At 32.2% G+C, this 22,866-nt stretch overlaps 7 protein-coding genes across 8 annotated transcripts in view; 3 read left to right on the top strand and 4 right to left on the bottom strand.

The window, feature by feature from the left end:
* The window catches only part of LOC132909575 (small ribosomal subunit protein uS10m), a 262,722-nt gene that overhangs the window by 220,427 nt on the left and 19,429 nt on the right, over positions 1-22,866 (bottom strand). The window lies entirely within an intron of this gene.
* Positions 251-2,657, top strand: LOC132909552 (NEDD8-activating enzyme E1 catalytic subunit). Its single transcript, XM_060964457.1, has 4 exons — positions 251-1,183; positions 1,271-1,631; positions 1,712-2,041; positions 2,117-2,657. Exons 1-4 carry the CDS (start codon positions 936-938, stop codon positions 2,495-2,497), a joined length of 1,320 nt encoding a protein of 439 aa, XP_060820440.1. The 5' UTR covers positions 251-935; the 3' UTR covers positions 2,498-2,657.
* On the bottom strand, positions 2,912-7,613 carry LOC132909555 (proliferation-associated protein 2G4). The gene is made up of 7 exons (XM_060964460.1): positions 7,470-7,613; positions 6,016-6,250; positions 5,760-5,922; positions 5,496-5,675; positions 5,070-5,318; positions 4,839-4,985; positions 2,912-4,761 (listed from the first exon to the last, which is right to left on the bottom strand). The coding sequence occupies exons 1-7, from the start codon at positions 7,552-7,554 to the stop codon at positions 4,657-4,659; spliced, it is 1,164 nt and encodes a 387-aa protein (XP_060820443.1). The 5' UTR covers positions 7,555-7,613; the 3' UTR covers positions 2,912-4,656.
* On the top strand, positions 7,994-12,181 carry LOC132909545 (eukaryotic translation initiation factor 4B). Its single transcript, XM_060964442.1, has 12 exons — positions 7,994-8,142; positions 8,359-8,487; positions 8,782-8,963; positions 9,054-9,161; positions 9,234-9,453; positions 9,531-9,779; positions 9,864-10,077; positions 10,156-10,207; positions 10,287-10,392; positions 10,471-10,567; positions 10,637-10,703; positions 10,772-12,181. Exons 1-12 carry the CDS (start codon positions 8,133-8,135, stop codon positions 10,838-10,840), a joined length of 1,503 nt encoding a protein of 500 aa, XP_060820425.1. The 5' UTR covers positions 7,994-8,132; the 3' UTR covers positions 10,841-12,181.
* On the bottom strand, positions 11,549-15,723 carry LOC132909533 (exocyst complex component 6B). Of its 2 annotated transcripts, none has more exons than XM_060964418.1 (13): positions 15,210-15,723; positions 14,637-14,802; positions 14,275-14,561; positions 14,055-14,157; positions 13,719-13,964; positions 13,475-13,642; positions 13,343-13,414; positions 13,134-13,268; positions 12,708-13,078; positions 12,410-12,644; positions 12,183-12,324; positions 11,879-12,065; positions 11,549-11,798 (listed from the first exon to the last, which is right to left on the bottom strand). In XM_060964418.1, exons 1-13 carry the CDS (start codon positions 15,290-15,292, stop codon positions 11,675-11,677), a joined length of 2,319 nt encoding a protein of 772 aa, XP_060820401.1. In that variant the 5' UTR covers positions 15,293-15,723; the 3' UTR covers positions 11,549-11,674. The 2 variants fall into 2 exon arrangements, with proteins under 2 accessions (XP_060820401.1, XP_060820400.1); XM_060964417.1 differs by lacking the exon at positions 15,210-15,723 and adding an exon at positions 14,910-15,126.
* Positions 16,349-18,811, top strand: LOC132909578 (RNA-binding protein Rsf1-like). Its single transcript, XM_060964498.1, has 3 exons — positions 16,349-16,566; positions 16,852-17,437; positions 17,866-18,811. The coding sequence occupies exons 2-3, from the start codon at positions 16,860-16,862 to the stop codon at positions 17,891-17,893; spliced, it is 606 nt and encodes a 201-aa protein (XP_060820481.1). The 5' UTR covers positions 16,349-16,566; positions 16,852-16,859; the 3' UTR covers positions 17,894-18,811.
* On the bottom strand, positions 18,381-22,741 carry LOC132909536 (centromere/kinetochore protein zw10 homolog). Its single transcript, XM_060964423.1, has 10 exons — positions 22,363-22,741; positions 21,948-22,150; positions 21,072-21,876; positions 20,848-20,996; positions 20,670-20,770; positions 20,427-20,602; positions 20,125-20,331; positions 19,914-20,051; positions 19,711-19,844; positions 18,381-19,509 (listed from the first exon to the last, which is right to left on the bottom strand). The coding sequence occupies exons 1-10, from the start codon at positions 22,397-22,399 to the stop codon at positions 19,294-19,296; spliced, it is 2,166 nt and encodes a 721-aa protein (XP_060820406.1). The 5' UTR covers positions 22,400-22,741; the 3' UTR covers positions 18,381-19,293.

The following is a 22,866-nucleotide window of genomic DNA, read 5'->3' as shown; positions in this document are numbered from 1 at the left end:
AAAAGTTCAGATAGAAAAGTAGATATGAACTTTCGCGTAGAACCGTACAATTAAGTAGGTTCTTGGAACGTGGAACTCGATAGGTTCTTGTCTGTGCTAGTGTGCAACCAAACAAGGCAGATCCCTAATTTCATAGGTTCTTGTATATACTAACTTTAGTTGATCTCGGCACTTGACCGCATGGTGCGGCACTGGTCCGGTGACAATCAGGGCCATAAGCATGAGCACTCTCATTTCTAACTAACCTAGCCAAGCTTGAAAACTATGGCCGAGCGGTTGGGATATTTTTGTATATAATTCGAAAATTAAAACTGACCGCCGATTATATGTATAGGAAAAAATTGTTCAAACTGTTGAGCTTTATACATATTTCAAACCATCGGAACCAAAGAAGACGCTTCTCATCGATAACCTTGACGGTGACATTAGTGACCGAATCGCGAAATTAAAATGAAATTTTTGGCGGGTTTTGCTAGATCGAGGTTAAGTTCAGGTTTAGTTTCAGAGCAAAATTAACAACACTTGAAATTTGTTGCGAATCTTTTTTTTTCTGTGATACTTTGTTTATTTAAATAGCACGTTTTAACATATCAAAGTTTGAAGAAAGTCAGTAATACTAATCAGATTGTTCACTATTACCCCTTAACCAAAGGTATTATTTGGTATTAGGTTTAGTAACTTGATTTGAACGCTTTTTTTCACTAGCGACCTACCAGCCAATGGTAATAGCTAAAATTTCACGTGATCAATCGTGTTTACTCCGTCAATTCATTTGACACGCACTGAGTTGTCGCAAATGCTAGGTATTTCAAGCACAACGAATGTTTGAATTTTTTGGTTAGACTACAAAGTATATAAAAATGTTTGGTTAAAACATTTATACTTTAGCATCATTTAAGAAGTGATTTTTAATACGTTTTAACGATATTTCAACGATGGGTTCCGATCATATGCATAGACGATGGAGTAGTTTACGAAAAGTATTAGAAAGAACAGGTCCTTTTTGTAGACCAGATTTTGAACCATCGCCAGAAACATTGCAATTTTTATTAGACAATTGCAAGATTCTCGTCATTGGCGCCGGTGGTTTAGGATGCGAATTACTTAAAGATTTAGGGTTGATGGGTTTTAGACAAATTCATGTAATCGATATGGACACGATTGAATTATCTAACCTCAACCGGTACGGAAATATACGATGATTCGTCAAAAGAATTTATCAAAATGTTTACTAAAGAAGAATAGAGAAATTAATAAAAAACAATTGCAGGCAATTTCTCTTCCGCCATAAAGATATCGGCTCGTCAAAAGCGGAAGTAGCTGCAAAGTTTGTCAATAGTAGAATACCAGGCTGCAATGTTATATCACATTGTTGCAAAATACAGGATAAAGATGAAGAATTTTATAGACAATTTCACATAGTCATTTGTGGTCTAGACTCGATCATTGCAAGAAGATGGATCAATGGAATGCTGTTGTCTTTATTAGTTTATGAAGATGGTGAACTTGATCGGTCCACTGTAATACCTATGATTGATGGAGGAACGGAAGGTTTTAAAGGAAATGCAAGAGTAATACTACCTGGTCTGTCTGCTTGCGTTGAATGTACTTTGGATTTATATCCTCCCCAGGTAGATGCACTGAAAATATCTTCTTACATTGAACAAATAAATATAACTCTTCTATCAATTGCTATTATGTTGGAATATAGGTGACATACCCATTGTGTACGATAGCAAATACTCCACGCCTACCAGAACATTGTATAGAGTATGTGAAAGTAATTCAATGGCCAAAAGAAAATCCATTTGATTGTGCGATAGACGGAGATGATCCTCAGCACATAAACTGGATTTATGAAAAATCTAATGAAAGAGCAGCACAATTTGGAATACAAGGATTAACATATAGATTAGTGCAAGGTGTAGTCAAAAATATTATACCTGCTGTGGCATCTACAAATGCTGTCATTGCTGCAACATGTGCTACCGAGGCATTTAAACTTGCTAGCAGTTGTAGTGCTTCGCTAAATAACTATATGGTATTTTTGTTATTTCGATTTTAATTAGAAATCTAAGAATGCAACATAATAAGCAAATAATTCCTTTTTCTAAAGGTACTGAATGACGTAGATGGAATTTATACTTACACTTATGAAGCAGAAAAGAAAGAAGATTGCGTGGCGTGTAGTCAAATTCCAAAAGAAATCGAAATTAGTAATCCTAAATTCAAATTGAAAGACTTGATAGAGAGCTTGTGCGAAAGGCCAGACTTGCAAATGAAAAATCCAGGTCTCACGGCGTACATTGATGGGAAAAATAAAACGTTGTATATGCAAACTGTAACGAGTATTGAGGAGAGAACTCGTGAGAATCTAACAAAAACGCTCATCGAACTCGGGCTTAGACACGGCAGTGAGATAAATGTCGCTGACATTACCACTCCTAATACAATTATATTAAAATTAAAATTTGTATATTGTAATTCAGATATGTGATAATCAGAAAATCCTTCATTTTGTTCATAAATTTATCACTACAAACTATTATATATATTTACAATACTTGTATTGCTTTTGTGTCAGTTTAAAAAATAATGTCGACATGAATAGTTCATCAACATTATTCTTACCGAAATAAAAACGAAAATATGTTCAATGTAGCATCATTTTTTACCGAATCTATAAATAGATATCACACGATAACATTTACTTTGAACATTATTTTTAATATATTGATTCATCCTAATTTTATATGATAAACTGGTATGGTATTGCTACTTTTTTTTTTTTTTTTTTTTTTTTTTTTAATGGTACCAGTCCTTGTGACTATTACTTATATATAACAGAAGCAAGTATTAAAACTATATTAGTTCATATGACATACCTGTTATATTAACAATAAAGACACAGTTGCAAATATGATTCTATATTTCTGATGTTTCGTTTTTCACTTTCATCAGAGATTATATATCATAGAAAACTTAGTGAGTTATATATAATCCGTAAAATTCTATCTTTTTCGGTCGTTAATTTTTAGTTGATAAATTTCGTGTGTCTCTTCAGAAATAGACAGTATCTTACAGATCAATACATTACGACTATTTTGAAAGAGAAAAAAAGGAGCAGTTTAACGACTCGCGAAATATGCACGTGTCAAAATCTATACTTGTTAGCTTGTCATTAATATCTTTTTAACAACAATTTCTCTCGTTTCATCGTATTAAATTTTATGTTAAGTATGAATTTTGTGCACAGTCCTTTTTTGCATTATAAGCATTTATTGATGACTTATCCGTAACAAACGAAAAATGCTACGGATCCAATCTTTCCATATTTAGTAAATACTTTTATTGAAAGTATAATACTAAATCGAATGGATGACATTATATGCTCCGATTAGAGCAAATGAAGGACAGTGCACGATAACCCAAAACATCTTTTGTTTTACAAGCACACTCGGTAACATTCGACATATGCACAATTTGAGTAGAAAAAATATCTAGAACAAATACATTATCTATCTTCCTTATACAAAACTATTATTACATTGTATCAATATTTCATAATTTTCGCTTTTTTACCTCGATAAGACGATTAGTCACTCGCCAAGAATCTTTTGTTCTTAGAAAGACATCCTTCCTTTTTCCATTTGAATGTGAATAACACAAAATGCTCCTATGATCATTTGAGTGATATTTACTTTAAATAGTCGTTATCAGTAAAATTTGCATCAAGGTAAACTGAATAAGAATAAAATATTTTTTGACGGTTGGGGAATTCTTACAACGAAACACTTCGAGGTTCATTGTCATTTCATCGTTTATACGGAATTCCAATATGGACATTCTCATTTCAATTGTACAATTCGAAATTATGTGTTTTCTTTTTATAGTATGAATTATTAATTCGCTAGACACGAGATGCACAAAATCAGCTAGTGCAAAACTAGCATTAGTGTCAAAGTAAGTTGTGTCACGCTGGCAGTGCATTCAGAAACTGCAGAACGTATTAACTGTGATTCTTTTCAAGTATCTTTTCGTTTACGTAATAAAAGAGACATTAATCAGCATGAGATAGTTTTCTTCGATAACCCAAAAACATTTACAAAATCAAAGTCGCATTTTATTCGTTTCTTTTATGAAAGAAACATATGAATGCACATGCGGTTCACTTTCTGACTCGGCCGAATTAATTCGCACAATACAGTTATTATATTTCGACCATTATTTGAAAAATGAATTTCACGTGTTCGAAATGTAATACATCAGATGCAAAATGTCTTGTGAATAATCATTGTTTTGTGTATAATAATACCATAGTCCATGAAAAAATATTTCGGTATAAAAACGTAAGTGTGGCATAATAAGTGTCGTAAAGTCCGATTTGTCCAGGGCAGAATACGACACTTTTTTATCATGAAAATTCCTGGATTTACATAGATACAGTTATTTAATTAAACAAACAGCAATATAAAAATGGGAAAGGTATAACGATATGAAGAATCACGATTTATCAATGTCGTCTCAACAAAAAGACAAATATTTGAGGTATAGTGACGTTAAAAAGTGTCTAATTTCTGCTCTGAAGCTGCTTAACAAAAGACAACACAAAGTGCACGATGTTAATACGTCATGAAGAACGCTAAAACGGTTGTGTTAGGCCTTGGCATCAACTTCCATCGCCACTTCACCTGCAGCTTTCTCTGCCTTCTTCCTCATTCTCTTTGCAGTCCTCGGGTTTACCGAGGTGTACAAAAGGGTCTTTAAACAAAATAATTAATTAAGAACAGAACCCACTAAAAGAAAAAGGATTGAAAAAAATAATACGTAATTCACACCTTCAATTCAGGATCTTTAACAGCATATTCCGATTGATAAATGTCAAGGTCTAAAGGAATTCCTGTAATCTTGTGTTGCCGATTGTGCATTACTAGTACTGTGAATTTGAATTGTGCAGCAAATTCATTTGGTTTTTCATATAGTACCTAGAACAGCAATAAAGATGTAATGACACAAAACTCTTTAATGAAATATAAAAACAAAGAGTTATACATAAGTAACAGACTTACTTGGAATGGTTCAATCAACCTATGATTTACACATTCTACAACTGCCATTTTTGCCTTCTTCTCATCCTCGAAAGTACGTAAATTGAATGGCATAAGGCCGTGTTTATGAGTGACTTCAGAGTAAAACATGCGAGACGCTTTCAATTTCAATTGATATGTTTCCTCTGTTTTTTTAAATATAGTAACCCGGGTGTCCTGTTCTCGACCTACTCCTTCGCCAGTACTAACTAGCACATCCATTGCATATACCTATAATTTAAAAAATCCACATATATTACATTTTCTCTATTCTAATTGATTACATATTATATATATAATATGATATGTAATCAATTAGAATAGAGAAAATGCAATATATGTGGATTTTATATATTTGATACATATATATATATATATATATATATATATATGTAGAATGAACTATACCTCATAAGCTTCGAGAGTGTACTTCTCATGCTCCTTCTTCTGCGCATCATTTGGATTTTGAATAATAGTTTTTTCCCCGTCTATCTTAAACTGTTTCAATTGGTGACTTAACATTCCTTCAATTGGTTTACACTTGTATACGTCGCAAATTTTTTCTACTGTCTCTGTTATCGTGTATGTCTGTAAACAAAAAAAAACTACATAAACAACGCAAAATTTAATCAATTTATAGACACAGAAGTGTAAAATATATAAATAACTTACCTCTGTACCTGGCTGTAAAAGCCTCAATGCAGCTTGTGATGCATAGTGTGCAGCTAACACTACATCTGCTTTTCTACCAGTAACTTTTTTTTGTGATGAAGAACCTATAACAATAGTATGTGCCACAACTGCTATGAAGCCATCAACATGTGCTCCAAGATCTCTAAAAGTAGAAGATAATAATTACTTTAGAAAATAAAATATAAGTTATATTTTATAATATTGAATGTATTATATTCATGAATCATAAACTTACACTTTTACCATATCCTCATCTTTGAGTATGAGATCTGGTTCACTTGCAATTGGTGAAAAATGACATATGCAATTATTCACCGATATGCATGTAGGGAAAGCAATTCCCTTCTTCAGCTCTTTTTCCTTTTTAAAGACCTTACTGGTCTCATCCAATATCAGTTCATCTCCAATCTCACAAATTTCTCTTACTGATGCTCCAGCAACGCACTTATCTAAAACTTGCTTTAATACCCCTGAAATTGAAAGAAATCATTTATCATTTATAGGTGCTAAAGAATACTTTTAACACTAGGTAAGATTTATAAAATATGTACGAAATTACGAAAGTACTAGACACGTACGTATGCATATACAGATTTGTTTCAAATTTCGCATAACAATTGTATAAATAAGTTATTGATTTAAAACATTTATTTTTCTCTCAACTTTTAGGAACAAAAGCAGAAAGAAATTAAAACTATATATTTTTCAAATCGCATCAAGATATGATATCATATTCCTCCCATTGCATAGCCACAAAAAGTTTGTGTCTTTACTAATGTATATTTCTACATCTTTTATTTTTTTATACATAATTTTCATCTAATTCTCTTATCCTTCGCAGATTTAAAAAAATGCTTAAAAATTATAATTATCTCTCAAACAGTACAAAATTGAGCAAAATTTATTCAAGGAGTTTCGCAATATTCGATATTTTTCAGGTCCCATGAAAAATAAAAAGATCAAATGAAAATTACATTTAAAAAATGTAAAACACATTAAGTTTTTACTTTTTGTGATTTTTTAACGCAAAGAACATTTGAATATATTTTTTGGAATCAAAAGTTATAATCAATGTTTCTCTCCAACTTTTGTTTCTCAAAATTAACAAAAAATCTAACATTTGGAATCGATGACCCATTTATATGCAAAATTTGAAACAAACACGTCTCAGATAATTTCATGGATATTTTGAATACGGTTCCTTTTATTCATTATATATGATATAAAATAATATTGCAACTAAATATGCTATTCAAATGATAATAAATTCTAAACATAATACGATGCGAGCCATACAGCGCAAGTTTTCATTGAACATCCGTCTAGATGGTCTTTTTGCGGAAATGGAAACACATACAGAGATGCAAGCGAATTATGGTTCCTGCATAGTAAAATTGTTACGTTGCGATAATGAAATGAAACGGACAATTTTTCGAGCTACGTAATGAAAAATAAGTAATTTGTTGTCGATCAATCGTTAGAAAAGTATAGAATATTGAAAGTATCGACAAGTTATCAAAACGTAATAGTCGGTGCCAACTATCCCACATGGTAATAGAGCCCGGCATTAGCGCGCCACATTCCATATGGCCAGGCGGAAAATAAGACATTAAGGAGCCCGTGCATGAACCACGCAATTTCACTTTTATTCGTTCGGCTTCATTAGTGAACGTTAAGTCGTTTTCTTACGATTTACGATGTCACCGGCCATTTTATACTTGGTGACAACGATATCTTCGGCGATGGTTCTCTCAGTCTCCTCTTTGTCCGCCATGTCTTCAGCACACTATGTTACGATCACGTGACTTAGAACTGCCTTGCAGTTGCTTCCTGCAATAGTCTCAACTATCTCAAGTTAACCGTGTGTTCCGAAATTTCCTAGTAATCGTCTCTGTTGGTATCTCTCAATTGAAAAATTCTAAATAAATATCACCCTGATAACACTTTTATTATTTACGGCCATGGATGTTCCTTTTTAAGCTAAATCGTAGCGAATTTCAAGAAATACATATTTTCCAAATATTTCTAATTTTGTTAATAATTAGTTAAGGAACTTATGCATGTTGATCGATATTTTTTTATTTATTTTATTTTTGGGAAAAATATTTGGCAATAGAAATGAATAGATATAACTGCGCCAAACAATATAAAATTATTTGTATATTTCGTTTGCATAGAATGTTTGTAGAGATGCGCAAACCTTCCGACTGACTTTGTAACGTACAAGTGTACGAGGTTGGTCGACTTGCATCTTTCTAAAACGTGTTTCATGCCTTATGGATCCTGAGGTTGGTCGTGTGGACTATTGGAACGCGGATTTGATTTGCATTGCTTTAAATTCAAGTCGTAACCATGTCTTCAGGTAAACTATCCCATAGAATAAAATTAAACTGCTATTATTTCGTTTGTTCGAGAATATATTCGATATAAGACACCTTGATATTGTTGGAATTTTACCATTTTTTACACGACATAACCAAACTTTCTGCGAAACGCAGCGTGCTTTCAATATTGCATTTTTATATATTAAAAATTCCTGTTAAAAATGCTAATTTTTACATGTATCTATTTCTATAAGGCAAAAAAGGGAAAAAGAAGAAGTGCAAAACTGTCGATTTAATGTCATTCCTTGCTGATGGGGGTGCAACACCCACTGTGCCAGTTAAACCATTGAGCAGCTGGATTGAAGAAATGGAAGAAGAACATGGTAAAATAAATTTATAGATTCCTTTCGTTTTTTTTATGCTTTTATCTTTAAGGTCTTATTTTAGCTTATACATTTTGTGTGTATGTGTGTGTGTGTGCGCGCGCGCGTGTACGTGCATGTGTGTGTGTGTATATATATGTATATATGTATATGTACATATATATAGATATATTCATCTATGCGATATAGATGAATGCCTAACATGCTTAAAATTAGGCATTGCTATTATGAAAACATAAAGTATTTAAAAATTATAAATTGCTGCAAAAAATGTCAAGTATTATTATTTGGCAGATGGATTTTCATCAAGAAGTAGCAAAGAACCAGTGATTCTGCCAACTGCTCCAAGAGCTGCAAGAGGTCCACGTGTTGCAGATGAAGATATCCCTTCTAATCCACCTTATGTAGCATATCTCTCTAATCTTCCTTATGAGGTAGATGAAGCATATTTGACGGAATTTTTTGCAAACATGAAGGTCAGTGTTTTTATCTATTTATCTTTATTAAGTAATACTAGAGAATTTATATTTACTATTTTAACTTGAATTATCATTACTATCTTTTAGATTTCTAACATACGCTTGCCAAAAGATTCTAATAAACTCAAAGGATATGGGTATGTTGAGTTTGAAGACCGTCAAAGCTTAATCGATGCTCTTTGTTTATCTAATACAGTAAGTTTCTATAGTTTTCAATTTGGAGTATTTTTCAATGATATAATTGTGTATGAATTTTTACTTTCCTAGCCTATGAAAACTAGGAGGGTACGAATTGATGTTTCAAATAGCGTTAATGATGATCGTCGTGGAGGTCGAATGGGTCGAGATAATCGTAGAGACAATGATTATGACCCTGAACGTACATCCGGAGATTGGAGAAGCGGACCACGAGATGAAAATCTAACATCAGAAGGAGATTCGTACCGGAGTCGGTACGATAACAGAGACCGAAGAGACGATCGTGAAAGTATGCTTATATATGATGATTATCATTATATACTTGTAATTAATTGAGAGAAAATTATACAATTAATACTCAACTAGGTTCCGACTATGATAATAAGCCTGGTGCTTGGCGTGAAAGTAGTGACAGAACAAGACCAACATTCAGAGATAGAGGTGGTTTCAGAGATGAGGACAAAGATAGAGAATGGTCTCGCTATGATAAAGGTAGCAGAGATCGAGATGGGGGAGACAGAGGAAATAGTTTCGGCTCGCGTCGTAATTATGGGGATTCTGATTGGGATCGTGATGGCCAACGCAGGCAAGGGAAACCACCTACGGAAAACAAACGTGAGTGTTATTTCTTTTTATAATAAATAAAATTTGTAAAAAAAACTCTACTCTTTAACTACTAAAAGATATTGAATATTATAGCTGAAACGAGGACTAGGCCGAAATTGCAGCTACAGCCTCGTACAAAGCCTATTGAGCCTGTTGTTGCAAAAGAAGAACAACAATCTGCAGCTACACCAGCTTCCTCCACAAATATATTTGGTGCTGCAAAGCCTGTAGATACCACTGCTAGAGAAAGAGAAATAGAGGAACGTCTTGCGAAGTCGTACGCCGAATCAAAATCCAAAGAAGACGGGTACGGAAACCTGGAAAATTGCTTGAATACTTGAATATAGTTCGTCTTAAGATATTTAACAATTAGTTGTCTTTTTAGAGATTCAGAAAAACGCGGTTCTAAAGAGGGTACTTGGGGTAAACGTAATGGGGTAAGTTCATCGTGTAAAATTTTCTAACGTGTCATATGTCACATGATTTTGTTTACCATGTATTTGTTACTTATATTAGGAGGGCCGGGAAGAAAGAGAGAGGGGTCGGCAGACTTGGCGATCCGAAGATGACAGAAGTCGACGAAATGAAAGATCAGCACCACGAAATCAACCTGCTTATTCTGGTAAATTTGAGTGGTAATTATAACTAAACTGAGCTAAAATAATTTATGATATGGTACAATGCTTTCTGTACAATTTAGATCAATACGGAGACTCTAAAGGTCAGCCCTCTTCTCGCGGCGGACGACCATCTTCTAGAGGTCCCCCAAGATCAAGTGATACTCGTGGTGGAGATAGGTAACAAGACCATGGGAGAAGATAGTATTAATGTATAACGTATGTGTTTTAATTGCATTATATTTGCAGAGATCGACGAGACAGAGAGAAAGACGATGTCAGTAGGATGCCAAAGGCAAAGGATGAACAAGCTCCAGTAAGTGGGAGATTCTTTTAATTAATTTTGATCACAATAATTACATATATAACTTCTTTCTGTTTCAGAATTTCGTAGCTTCCAACAAGTATTCCATGCTACCTGATGATGTGGATCCCGACAATATTGATGATTAGTCAAAACTATTATACATCACCAATTAAATTGTGCCACATGCATCATAATTGGTCTATATATGCATATTATTAATTTGTTTTACCTCTATTAAATACTTACCGAATTGATTCATAAGTGGAACTCTAAGTTCTTGGTATTACTTTACAAGAATTATTGTTGATTTGTATTTAATCTATTTTATTACTCATAATATGATTATCTATCTACATATGTATTTACTTTATATTTCGATATAAATGTTCAGCATCATTAAATCAGTGTGAAAATTCGGTTAACTTTAAAGAATTATATTAATTTTTTAAATATTTAATTCTGAAGATAATTACATCTGTAAGACTTAGGAATTGGGACTTTATACACCATACCTTTATTCACTGTACAGTTATTGTACAATATGTAACTCATTTAAATGTAAAATAATAATGCCAATTTAGGAGGAAAACAATTAAAATGATAAGTGTAATGGGAACTTATGTGATGTATTATATTCTATTGCCTGAAATTCAATATTTCATGAAATGGTTAATAATAACAAAAAAAAAAAAAAAAAAAAAAAAAGGTGATTGCAACGTAATCGAGCATCGAAAAGTTGATACCATAAAATAAGCACAATAAAATGTAAGCCATAATGTAGCAGGGAAGTTACTATATTAATAATCATCGTATCATGACAATATCAGAAAGCATATATGACTGATCAATGAAAATTTTGTCACAATCATTTTATTATAATATGTTTCTAAATAATTATGCTCTAAGCATATTTATATATATTAAAAATTATGTATTTACAATCTCTTCCTGAGGTATGTACATACTGACTTTATCTTTATTTACTGTTGAGTAGTTTGTGCTAATTGACGTAACTGTTTCAACACAGTCTCTAGAAGCTTTTTCTTATCCCGCTCACTTTTCTTTAATACAGAAAATACTGTCTTTTTGTCAGATTCTTTTAATCTGTAAGTATAATACGTCTAAAATGTAGATATTGATAATATAGTACAGTATTACATGGAATAAAAAGGCATGGTACATACTTTTCTAACAAAAGTACAGCCATGTTTGGAGATACCAGATGATATTTACTTGATTCATGGCCATAGTCGTGAAAATAAGTAGGCCAGTCCCAACTCATAAATAAGTCTAGTAATTGTCTTAATTGTGCAAAATATTGAAGTAGGATACCTTCGGGTAAACCAGAAACAGGTTCCGAGGCTGCAAATTCTAAAAATTAAAAGATTTTTTTCTAATTTATGTTCGAATCAATTCAATATCACCACAAAATATTTTGTAACCATATATTGTACATCTTATTTAAGAATAAAAGTCAGAAATACGTACGTTCGCATTGTATTGTATCTAAATTGACTTGTTGAAGAGCACCCATAGATATTTGTTTCACATCATCACTAATTATTATTCCTAGTATAGATTTCGCTATATGAGAACAGGCAGATTGACACGCAACTTGCGCAACCTCATCCTAGAATACAAATTCGCTTTTGTTTTTATGAAATATTTACAAGAATATAAAATTGATACGTTCTTATAATATGATAAATGTGTACCGGTAAATTGGTAAAACAAGTAAAAGTACTTTGCAAAAACGCTATGAGATCGGTAATAAAGCCAGACGCGTGCCCTTGAGGTTCTGCCAAATTCCAATCGTAGTTTTCTAATTCTAAAAATTCATCAAGTTTATTCTTTAATTTTTCGCAGATTTGTTTTTCAGCATCGTCCCTTGCAACTCTAAACATAGCTGATTCAACACCCATACAACTCAACTGTCCTTCATGTGGTGTTCTACAATATCATTAGACGATATTACAATAAAATAAATATTCATAATTTATTTAGTTAACCTACCCTGTAATATTAGACATAAATTCTTCCAAATATTTCGTAGATTTTTCAAGATAACCAGTATTTATTATAATTTGAACAACTTGTAAAAGAGCCAATGATGGTTTTCGAAATAATGACGACAAGCATCCACTAAATGTTCTCGTTAGTAACAAATTTGTCGACTTGCAAATCATTTCATCTATTTCTGTTTGAGTGAAATTTAAGTCTTCCGAAAATTTTAAACAAGCATAAATGAATTCTTTTACTTGTTGATAGACTTTTGGTACCATATCCGAGAATGGAAATTTTTTTGGAAAATCTACTTTTTGTAATTCCTCGTCATGGTACGGAAACAAACCAAGAACATTATCATATTCTTCTTGCGTTGTGACCTAAAATATACCAGTGTATATAAAGTATAAAATCTCTTATAACAAAAAAATATACCTGAATTGGTAAGAAACTATCTTCATCCAAAATGTCTCTAAACACTTGAACCCAATGTTGCATTAGAACTTCATTATAATGCACTCGAATTTCTTGTAATAAATCCCAAAGTTGTCCTACGGAATAGCCATAATTCTTGTTCCCCCCCAAAAAAAAAGAAATAATTAGAAAATACTAGTAACATATTTACAATGCAGTGAGTTACTTACCCTTAATGTTGTATTAAATAGCATTATAAGATTTTTTATTTTTAGGATGAGTGTCGCATCCGTGCAATAGGCCTAAAAAATTATAATATTTGATAATATAAAATACTCGAGAATAATTTTGATATTACTTACGGAATGGGTGCGCAATGCATTCACGATTTTTGATAGTGCCATTTGCCATAGCTCATCTAAATAAGCGCGTGTAGCTAAACCATTGCCGGTATTTAAAATATGATCTTCTACTACAAAAAATCCTACTATGCCTTGTAAATATGTTTGATAACCAGTTATACTTTCATGCTGGAAACATAAAGCAAAAAATTTACTTAAAAATATAGAATAGTTACTGCACTAATAATTACTTACTAATATTTACCATATTAATAGGCGACTGTAAAACTAATCTAGCTTGCTGCTTTCTTTGCTGTCTATAGTACGCTTTAAACGTTTCCCCTTCACGAAGCACAGTATAAATATGCATACAACGATAAACGGGACTGAAATCCATTAAGTCTTGAGCACTTAATTCTTCTTCTGACTCATTTGATAAAGAATTTGTTGTATGAGATCTCCTCTTCTTTCTACCAATAATTTCTGCTTCAACAGTTAATTGTTCTTGTGTCTAATAGCAAAAAATGGATCAATGTACTATATGTATGAATAAAAATTGAAATTAAATCTATACGTAAAGAATTCCTCGAATCATACTTACATGTCTCATAGCAACTTCACCAATTTTTGGTGAATATTTCCTAATATTTTCTAAAAAGTCTCTTAAATCAGACATGGAAGCATCCTTTATATTTTCACGTAGTCTAAAATTATTGTAATCTATCAGTCAGTTAATGTCACTTAATATGTCTGTGTAAATTACTCTCTAGTTACATTCTGCTGTAAAAATAAATAGTCTTTTATCTTGTGACATTACTCACTGCGGGATTTGTTGAGTAATTTGTGAAGAAAATCTGTAATTTGTTACTTTTGGTAAGTCATGATGCTCTAGCTGCTCCAATGTCCTTAAAGCTGGATAATAACGCTTGTCTTTCAACTGTTTTTGCAACTTTGCATAGGCAGCTAAAACAGGAAGACACATAGTAAGACTATCCACTGCAGCAGCCATATTACTTTCTACTTTGCGTGCTTTAACAAGTTCTTCTCCTTTCTCTATTACTTTGGTAGCAGTAGCAGTAATACGTTTATCAAGTTCCAGTATTTCAGCCTATAAAAAAGATGTTTTATAAAATCATACTTTTCTATTTCACCTAAATCAATTAATCTCAAGATATAGACTGACATTAAGCTGTTGTGCTTGAGATCGAACTTGCAGAAGTTCTCTGATCGAATCAATAAAACCTTGATAATGATGATTGCACATTCTTTCAATATCTTTGTCATGTGCCTTGATACGCTCATCAAGTTTTTCCATGAACTTTTGATGTTCGTGGCCATCGTAAATTGCTCTATAAAAAAAAAAAAAAAAAATGTAAAATGTAACAATACTTATATTGATTTCTATTTTTCACTTTGAAGCTTTCTCCCTTCAGTAAATGCCTAACAATGGTAATACCTGAAAACAAGGCCTATACTATTAGTATCTGTAGATTCTATCTCATACAGCAGGTATTCGTGCTTTGGAACCATAGTTGACAATAGATTGCCAACTTGGTTAGTTGACAACCTTGACATAATAGTACCCTAATTCTACTTCTCTTTATTCTAACACGGGGGTGTCCACCCGCGTTCTCAACCCTTCTAGTGCGCATATGCACGATAAATATTGCATCTGCGTGAAGGGATGATACCCGGAAAGCGCGTCTTTTAACGAAATTTTTGATAAACGGCGAACTTTCTAATTAAATTGACATACCGAAAAGTTGGTCCCAAGTAATCGTCTATGCCTTCTATTTCTTGGATAAGAATATCGTATCGTTGCATTTCAATTAGATCCATCGTTAACTTAAATAAGAAAACGTCAAAAATTTTTAGCAAATAAATTTGTACACTCTTATATTAAAAAGGTCAGGTAATTTCCATTTGTTGTTTAACAATAAATCATGTCAATATACAACAGCTCTCCAGTTTAATTATGACATTTCTGTTAATAATGTTACTGTTATCCAAATAACATTGTCAATATCGTTTAAACTGCCATCTTCGTCAAACTGCATACATACATATTTATGTATATAACACATCTACCATCTTTTACACATAACATAATATACATTGTGCAAACGTGTCATTATACAGCGATCGGTGAACTAATTTAACGGTATAAGATATTTATATAATCACTATATAATATAACATAAATTTTAAATAAATTTTATTAGTCATTTATTATAAATCACATCTAGTCATATTATAATCTTACATGTACTAATTGGAAGTTAGGGAAGTAGACTTTTTGTAACAGTTCGTGATTATTTAACAAATACTGTATTAAATCAACAGTCATTTAAGTAGAGTGATTCAAAATAAAATATTTATGTAATATTATCGAATATATATAAATTTCAAATAACAATATTTTTATGATAAATCACACCTAGAGTTCTAGTTTAATTCTGTACGTATATTAATTGATAGTTAGGGGAATAAATTGGGAGGATGGGAATAGATTTTTTGGGACAGTCCGTGATTATTTAACAAATAACGTATTAAAACAACAATAAATCAAGTAGAACAATGAAAAATATTTTCAGTGTTGTAGCATCTATTTTACAAAAAAATATGAGAAGAAAATCCCGGAGTTTATTAAAAGTTCTAACTAGTTATTGTTTTATCTACTATATTTGTACTGTTTTCGATAAAATTAGCATTTAACGAAAAAGCATAAGTACGGTTTGCTCGAATAGATCGTTCTTCATGAGTAGAATATATATTCAATGAAAAGGCTTTGTTTATCAGAATGTTAAAGAATTCGCTCAATTTAGAAATAATTATTTCATCCTCTTTATGGAGAGGAATTTCAAATAGAGAAAAAACCTACTCATGACATTATGCTGGAGATAGATTAATTCATCCGAGCAGACTGTACGTACATTTGGCGTCTGGGTTGGAGACGCCAAGACATCGGATGCAGTTTCTGTGCACTGTGAACCCCGGTTGATTCTCGCCTATTGATTGTATCATAGTAACAGCGTACAGGATATTCTTTTTCTACTAAATTTCTCGAAAAATTTAGCCAAGAAACGAAAGTTACGAGGGAAACTAAAATATAAGTAAGTATAACTGTCGTGAAGTTAATAACTATCGTCGAAGACATTGGCGCGCAAGCCTTTGATGTGTTGCTATTCAAGATTTGTTTCTACAGTTTATAAAAGGATCCATTGCGAACATTTATCGTCTTAATACATCGAATTACAGTTTCACCGATCATTTTTAACGATAAATTCAAATTAAAATACGTACCATCATCCTTTCGTAGCAGTTTTATATTAAATATATTAATCGAATTCTCAAACCGAAGTGTGTAAAAAGAGTTTTGTGTACCTCTGAATTTTTAGGTATAAAAATGACACCAGAAGGGTATACGCGCGTTTATGTCGGCGGATTAAACGAAAGCATTAAAAAGGAAGATCTCCAGACAGAATTCGAAAAGTACGGCAAGCTTAACAAAGTTTGGGTTGCATTTAACCCACCAGGTTTTGCATTTATCGAATTTTTAAATATGAACGAGGCAGAGCTTGCTTGCAGCAGTATGAATGGCACAGAGATTATGGGTGCTAAGTTGAGGGTGGAAATTTCACGGGGTAGAGGTCGTGGTGGAGGTAGGGGTGGTATGGGAGGATTCAGAGGAAGTCGAGGTGGTGCAGCTAGAGGCTATGGGTCTGCTGCCTCCATCGCATTCAATTACAGAGGAAATAATATGTATGCGGATTATGGAGGTTATTATGCAGGCAAGGGTGGTGGAAGTAGGAGTAGAGACTACTACGGAGAAGATTATATGACCAATCGTGCCAGTGGGTATGTTACGCGAGATGGATATACACAAGATGTCTATAATAGCGGAGATCCAAATGCTGATTATTATACCAACAAAGGCACTGGCACATCGAGGTATCGAAGTCGTTCCCCAGCTGGTCGTGGCAGGTATTAATAATACCCAGTCCTTGTAAAATGATCTTAAGTTATATTGTGTTTAAATGAATTCAATGAAGTTAGTCTTGTTCAATGAATCGTTCAAAGACGCAACAGTTACAATTGATTTGTCTATACTAGTAACAAAAATAAACATTTGGTCATATTTAAACAAGTGTAAAAAATTCCGGGGAATGAGTACTCGGTATCTAAATGATAAATATATATTGAAACTTAAATCTACAATGATTGTTAGCACAGAAAATGTGCATACACATAAAAAAAAGATAGTTGCATGATAATATTACCAATTGGCACTGAATAAATCTCTTGCATGTGCAAATATATTGTGCAGTCTATAAATTACAGTTAATGAAAGTTATTGGCCAGACGAAGGCGAAAATTATGTGACATTCTATTTTGCACTTCCATGTTCACAGTCATCGTCATCTTCGTGAATGCACATAAAAGATCTACACCGCATTGCCAATCTGAACTGCGGGCCAATCAGCTGCCCACCCTGATGACTACATTTCTATCCAATCTACGCAGCGACCTGTATATAGACAAGAACTACCATTGCAGATCAAGTTGTGCAATACCATTTGTATAGTATACTTTAGTTCTACAGTTTGTAATCGTTTTCAGAAACATTACCCATTACTCACCAACAAAAGCGTTACTGCAAACTTTATATAACATGAAATTGAATCGCGAACGAAATTTGAATCAAGCTATAACGAATCGTAGTCTAAAGTATTTATATACGCAACTTCTATTTTATTTAAATCTGGGGTATTACATGTATTTTATAGTTTTGAATAAGTTTTTTTACGTATATATTATTTTTTTTTGTGTACTTTTTTAAGGTTCTTATTATAAAGGAACTGGAGAAAATATAGCGAAAAGAAGTTTAACGTACATCATGAGAAAATAGGATTCTTCATAACTAATATTTTTTTTTTTTTTATTAACATTTAATCGTTTACAACTTTTTATCGTCCATTATAGACACGTATATTATTTAATGAATAGTAATAATATTATTTAAAAATTGAAAAAATTACAAGAAGAATGCCAATTTTAGCCAAATGCACACTACTGCTCGTATATATTGAACTGTACAACTTTGCCTTACGAATTTTTATATGCCATGCAAAATTAAGGTTTAAAAAGCTGCAAAATTGATTCGTTAAATATAATTCAATTATAATTGAATCATGGCCTTGGAGTATATCTGCAGAAATAGTATTGCATTTGGAAACTTTGGAGTATTTACTGCTATGGATACTCGAGTGAAAGGATAACGAAATTGTGGTAATAATGTTTTGCCATTGCTGTAAATGATGTGGAATTGGATATCTATTAAATGATTTGCTCTCACTACTCTCCGCCACCCTGCCTGCCTGCTCTTGCCTACTTTTTTAGAATTTTCAATACTTACCGATTTCTTCTTATTCATATTGATAAAAGAAAAAGAGATGACCATTCGCGATAACTACAAAGTATAAACAATGGTTGCTAAATTATCAAAGGTTTATGTATGCTGGTAGATAGCATTTCGTGGATGTGAAAAAAAATTTAAGTGTAGATTTTTATACATTTTTATCCTCTATTAATAATTTTTGATTATGTGAAGAACACGTTATAAACGTAAGTATTACGGTATAAATATGAAAAGAGAAGCTCTAAAAGTCTCTAATAAGAGATATTTTAATATTAACAGTATAACCAAATAATATTACGTTGAAATGAATTTAATCATCTTATCATATTTTTATATCAATTATACTGTTAATGATAATTTGTTATAAAAATTAATAAATGAAAATCGTTTATTTCTTATATACATAATTTTAAGCTTAGCATTATTTTATACTAGCTAATAAATTTGATCTGCGTTCGGTATTTTGAAATAGCGCTCTAATTAATTGTTTAACCTGGGGTGCTGTAAATTCTCGCGCGAGTGGTCCTTTACCGTTATCCCATCTTACTTCGATTTCTTTCAGTGATGCACCCAGAACTTGAATCAATTCTAAAAATTTCTCCCACTTTCTAACATGTTGATGAATCTTTTCATGAACCTGAAAGCACATCATCGTTCTTAATATTATCGACAGAAAGCAATATCATTCCAGTTTAATTTCATAGGAACTTTTCATTATAAAATTCCTAATGAAATAGTATTTTAGTAGATTAATTTTGATGTAACCTTTTTATATAAATTAATCCATAATAAAAGTTTTTAAAATATTAAGTTATATATCTTTTCGACGTAAACGTACCGGGAATATTTGTGGTGCACGCTTAACGATCATATTAAATAATGTTACCAATTCGGTAGCAACATCAGCGGGAATGTCTTCAACAGATATCACTCTGATTATTAAGTCTTCGACCATTGAGTTCATAATGCATCCTAAAATATTATTAAATTATTAATCAACTAAATACTAAGAAATATAAAAGACAAAAATTATGCACTAACCTACAGCTCTACAGTAAATATTCACAGGTAACACATCTACCCAAACTGTTTTTAATAATTCCAGCTGTCTAATGCACTGTCTCATTGCACGTTCAGTACTGGGATGTAATTCGGAAGTTTGACCCAAAGCGGATAAGCCTTATTTTAAAACGAATCATTGAAATTATTCGTTACTTAAAAAATGTATCGATACTATTGTACAGGTACTAACCAGATTCTTTAAGAATATCAAAAATAATATTTCGTTGGTACTTCATGTGCTCTAAAAAGCAGGATGATCCGACATCTCTCAATATTAATACTTGATCCGCGAAAGTTAAATTAAGATTATGCAAGGATTCTGGTAATTTGTCCCTATACTCGTGTCCCAATGTGAGCAGGTGATGCGCGAGATACATGCAATTGTTATGAAACATAGCTACGTAAAAAGTATACAAATATAAATAATTAATATTATAAAAAAAATATTGTTTTCATTTATATATACTATACGTTAAATTACTAGTTTCTTACCGACTTGCTGCGGTATTGTTTCTAAAAATTTTCGGTGGTGTTCCGGTACCAATCCTGCGTACATTTCAAAAACATTTCTACAAGTATAAAATAGTTGCATAGCACAGGTATCCGAACTATTACAAGCTTCATCCAAGATATATCTCGCGAGATTTAATGTTTCTCTCGCGCTGGTGCTAAAATATAATTCCCGATATAAGCTTCTTTTAACTCGATTGAAAAATTTGAGAATTATTTCAATACCTTATTTGACATTTAGGAAGCTGAAACGTATCGTCGCTTAATTTTTTATACGCCTTTATCTCGTTATAATCGTATGTATCTTCTGGGAATTCAAGTGGCTTCTAAAACATCAATAAAAAACGTATAATTTACGTCACACTGTATTCTATTATATTACGATATCTCAAAATAAACTTACCTGCGGCTCGTATGTAATGCAATCATGTAAATCTTTCTTCATAATGGTTCGCGCTTTCGCTAATAAATCCTGACAAATTTTTTTTATTAATAGCTTATCGATATTCTTCGTATATTCTGATAAAAAGAGTTGATCGTTTGTAATAAAACCTAAAATATTAAATGTCGATTGTTATAATTATACCTGACTGTAAAAAAATAAAAAAGAACTTACAAATTTCCTACCAATTTTGACCAAGAAATACTGAAAATCATTGATGGCTTGAACAATGGGTGTGAAATTTTTTAAGTCGGCGCTCGATGTTGGCGTAATTCGCGAAATGCAATCATCCTTTAACGATGTTGATAATCGTTCGAGTAGATGAGGTTGTATTTCTTTCAGGAATGTTCGGTCATCGTGTATTGTAAATTGAAAATGTTGATAAAGAAACTTAAACAACAATTCCAAATTGTAGAGTACACTTTTGTATCCGGGTAATTTCTTTTTGTTTAATATTTCGACGGTGAATATTTTTTCGTCAATTACATATACAGAACAATCATCATTGATAATCGGACTGATCATGTGATTCATAAGCGTCAGTGAGAATTTATGCAGATGACTCGAAAGATTATCGATACGGTGCAAACCCTGAATTAAATCCTGCATGTCGTCCACCTCATTTTTTACGTTCAATGTTACGGTCTTTGCGTCTTTATCGTCGACGCCGGTCCAACATATTCGCTCGTGCAATAACGACGACGTATCGGACAAAAATGAAGTATACAGATTTAAATATTCTTCTTCGATCGCCGTGTAAATATCAAGATCGCGTAAATCCGTTTGCGGATTATATAAAATGGTTTGCATGTGGCATAATGTTTCAGCCGCATCCACGTACCGTTTCTCTTCTTGGTAATTTTTTACAGATTTTATGCATTCATGTAGAGTTAAGAGTTGATTGGAAAGTTGTAACATTACGTTTGATTCCTTTAACGCTTGAGAGAGAGTTTTTAATTCTTTCGTAGAACCAGATAATTCTATCTTAACCTGGAATAAATGACGATGAAACTATTTATACTTTACACAGAGCTTTTGAAGATTACATTTATTAAGCGTACCTGAGTATCTATCTTTTTTTGCAACGCATTCATTTCTTCGAGTAATTTTTCTCCCTTCGATACCAAATGCTGATCTTTTGTGAGTTTCGACGTAAACTCGACATAATTATCATCCATAAAATCTTTGACATCGTACTTTAATTTCGTTATTTCTTTCTGTATTTCTGATATCTTTTCATGTAAATTAACTTTTTCCAATTTTCCTGATCGGAGGAGCAAACGGCACGTTTGAAATTTTCGTAAATGACATGTTCTTTATTTTAGTAATGTAAATAAAAAATAGACAACTATTTACATAGGATAATATATGAATCAATAATATTTTCGTATCTTTTATTCAGATCTTTTTATGATAAATTTTATACCTCAATGAAAAATATCGATTACACTCGAATATATTAATTTGTATACATACCCGCTGTGATCAGTACATCAGTTAAAAATGATGTCATTTTGATAGGATATTTTCGTATATTTATCACAATTAAAAACCAGCTCTAATCACCTCACTATTAACTTAGCCTTAAGTATGATCACCTCATGTTTGTACACTAATAACACTAATATCTATACAATAATAAATGGTAAAAAATAGAATAAGCTACACTGCACCAGTTTACACTCAATCGCAGGTTAGCGCAGTGCAGCTGTTGATAGTGGCATTACGTTTATCAGAGCGACATCTCCCTCCGTTAGGTAGCGCCATCATGCGATCATCGTTCGCCATTTTACGTCATTCGAAATTGTTCGTTTGAAAAAGTAGCAAATCTACAAAAACTTTTCACTTGTAATCCAAAGAAAATATTTATTACATATATGTGTTTTAAATTTCTTAATGTAACAAGTAACAATGTAATATGAAACATCGTGTAAACTGCGTTAGTTGGCATAATACTCTGGAATGTTAAAATTTTTGAGC

Source organism: Bombus pascuorum, chromosome 8 (assembly GCF_905332965.1).
Source record: "Bombus pascuorum chromosome 8, iyBomPasc1.1, whole genome shotgun sequence".
Taxonomy (NCBI): Eukaryota; Metazoa; Arthropoda; class Insecta; order Hymenoptera; family Apidae; genus Bombus; species Bombus pascuorum.
Note: the sequence above shows the minus strand (reverse complement) of the source record. Positions and strands in the feature narration are given on the sequence as shown.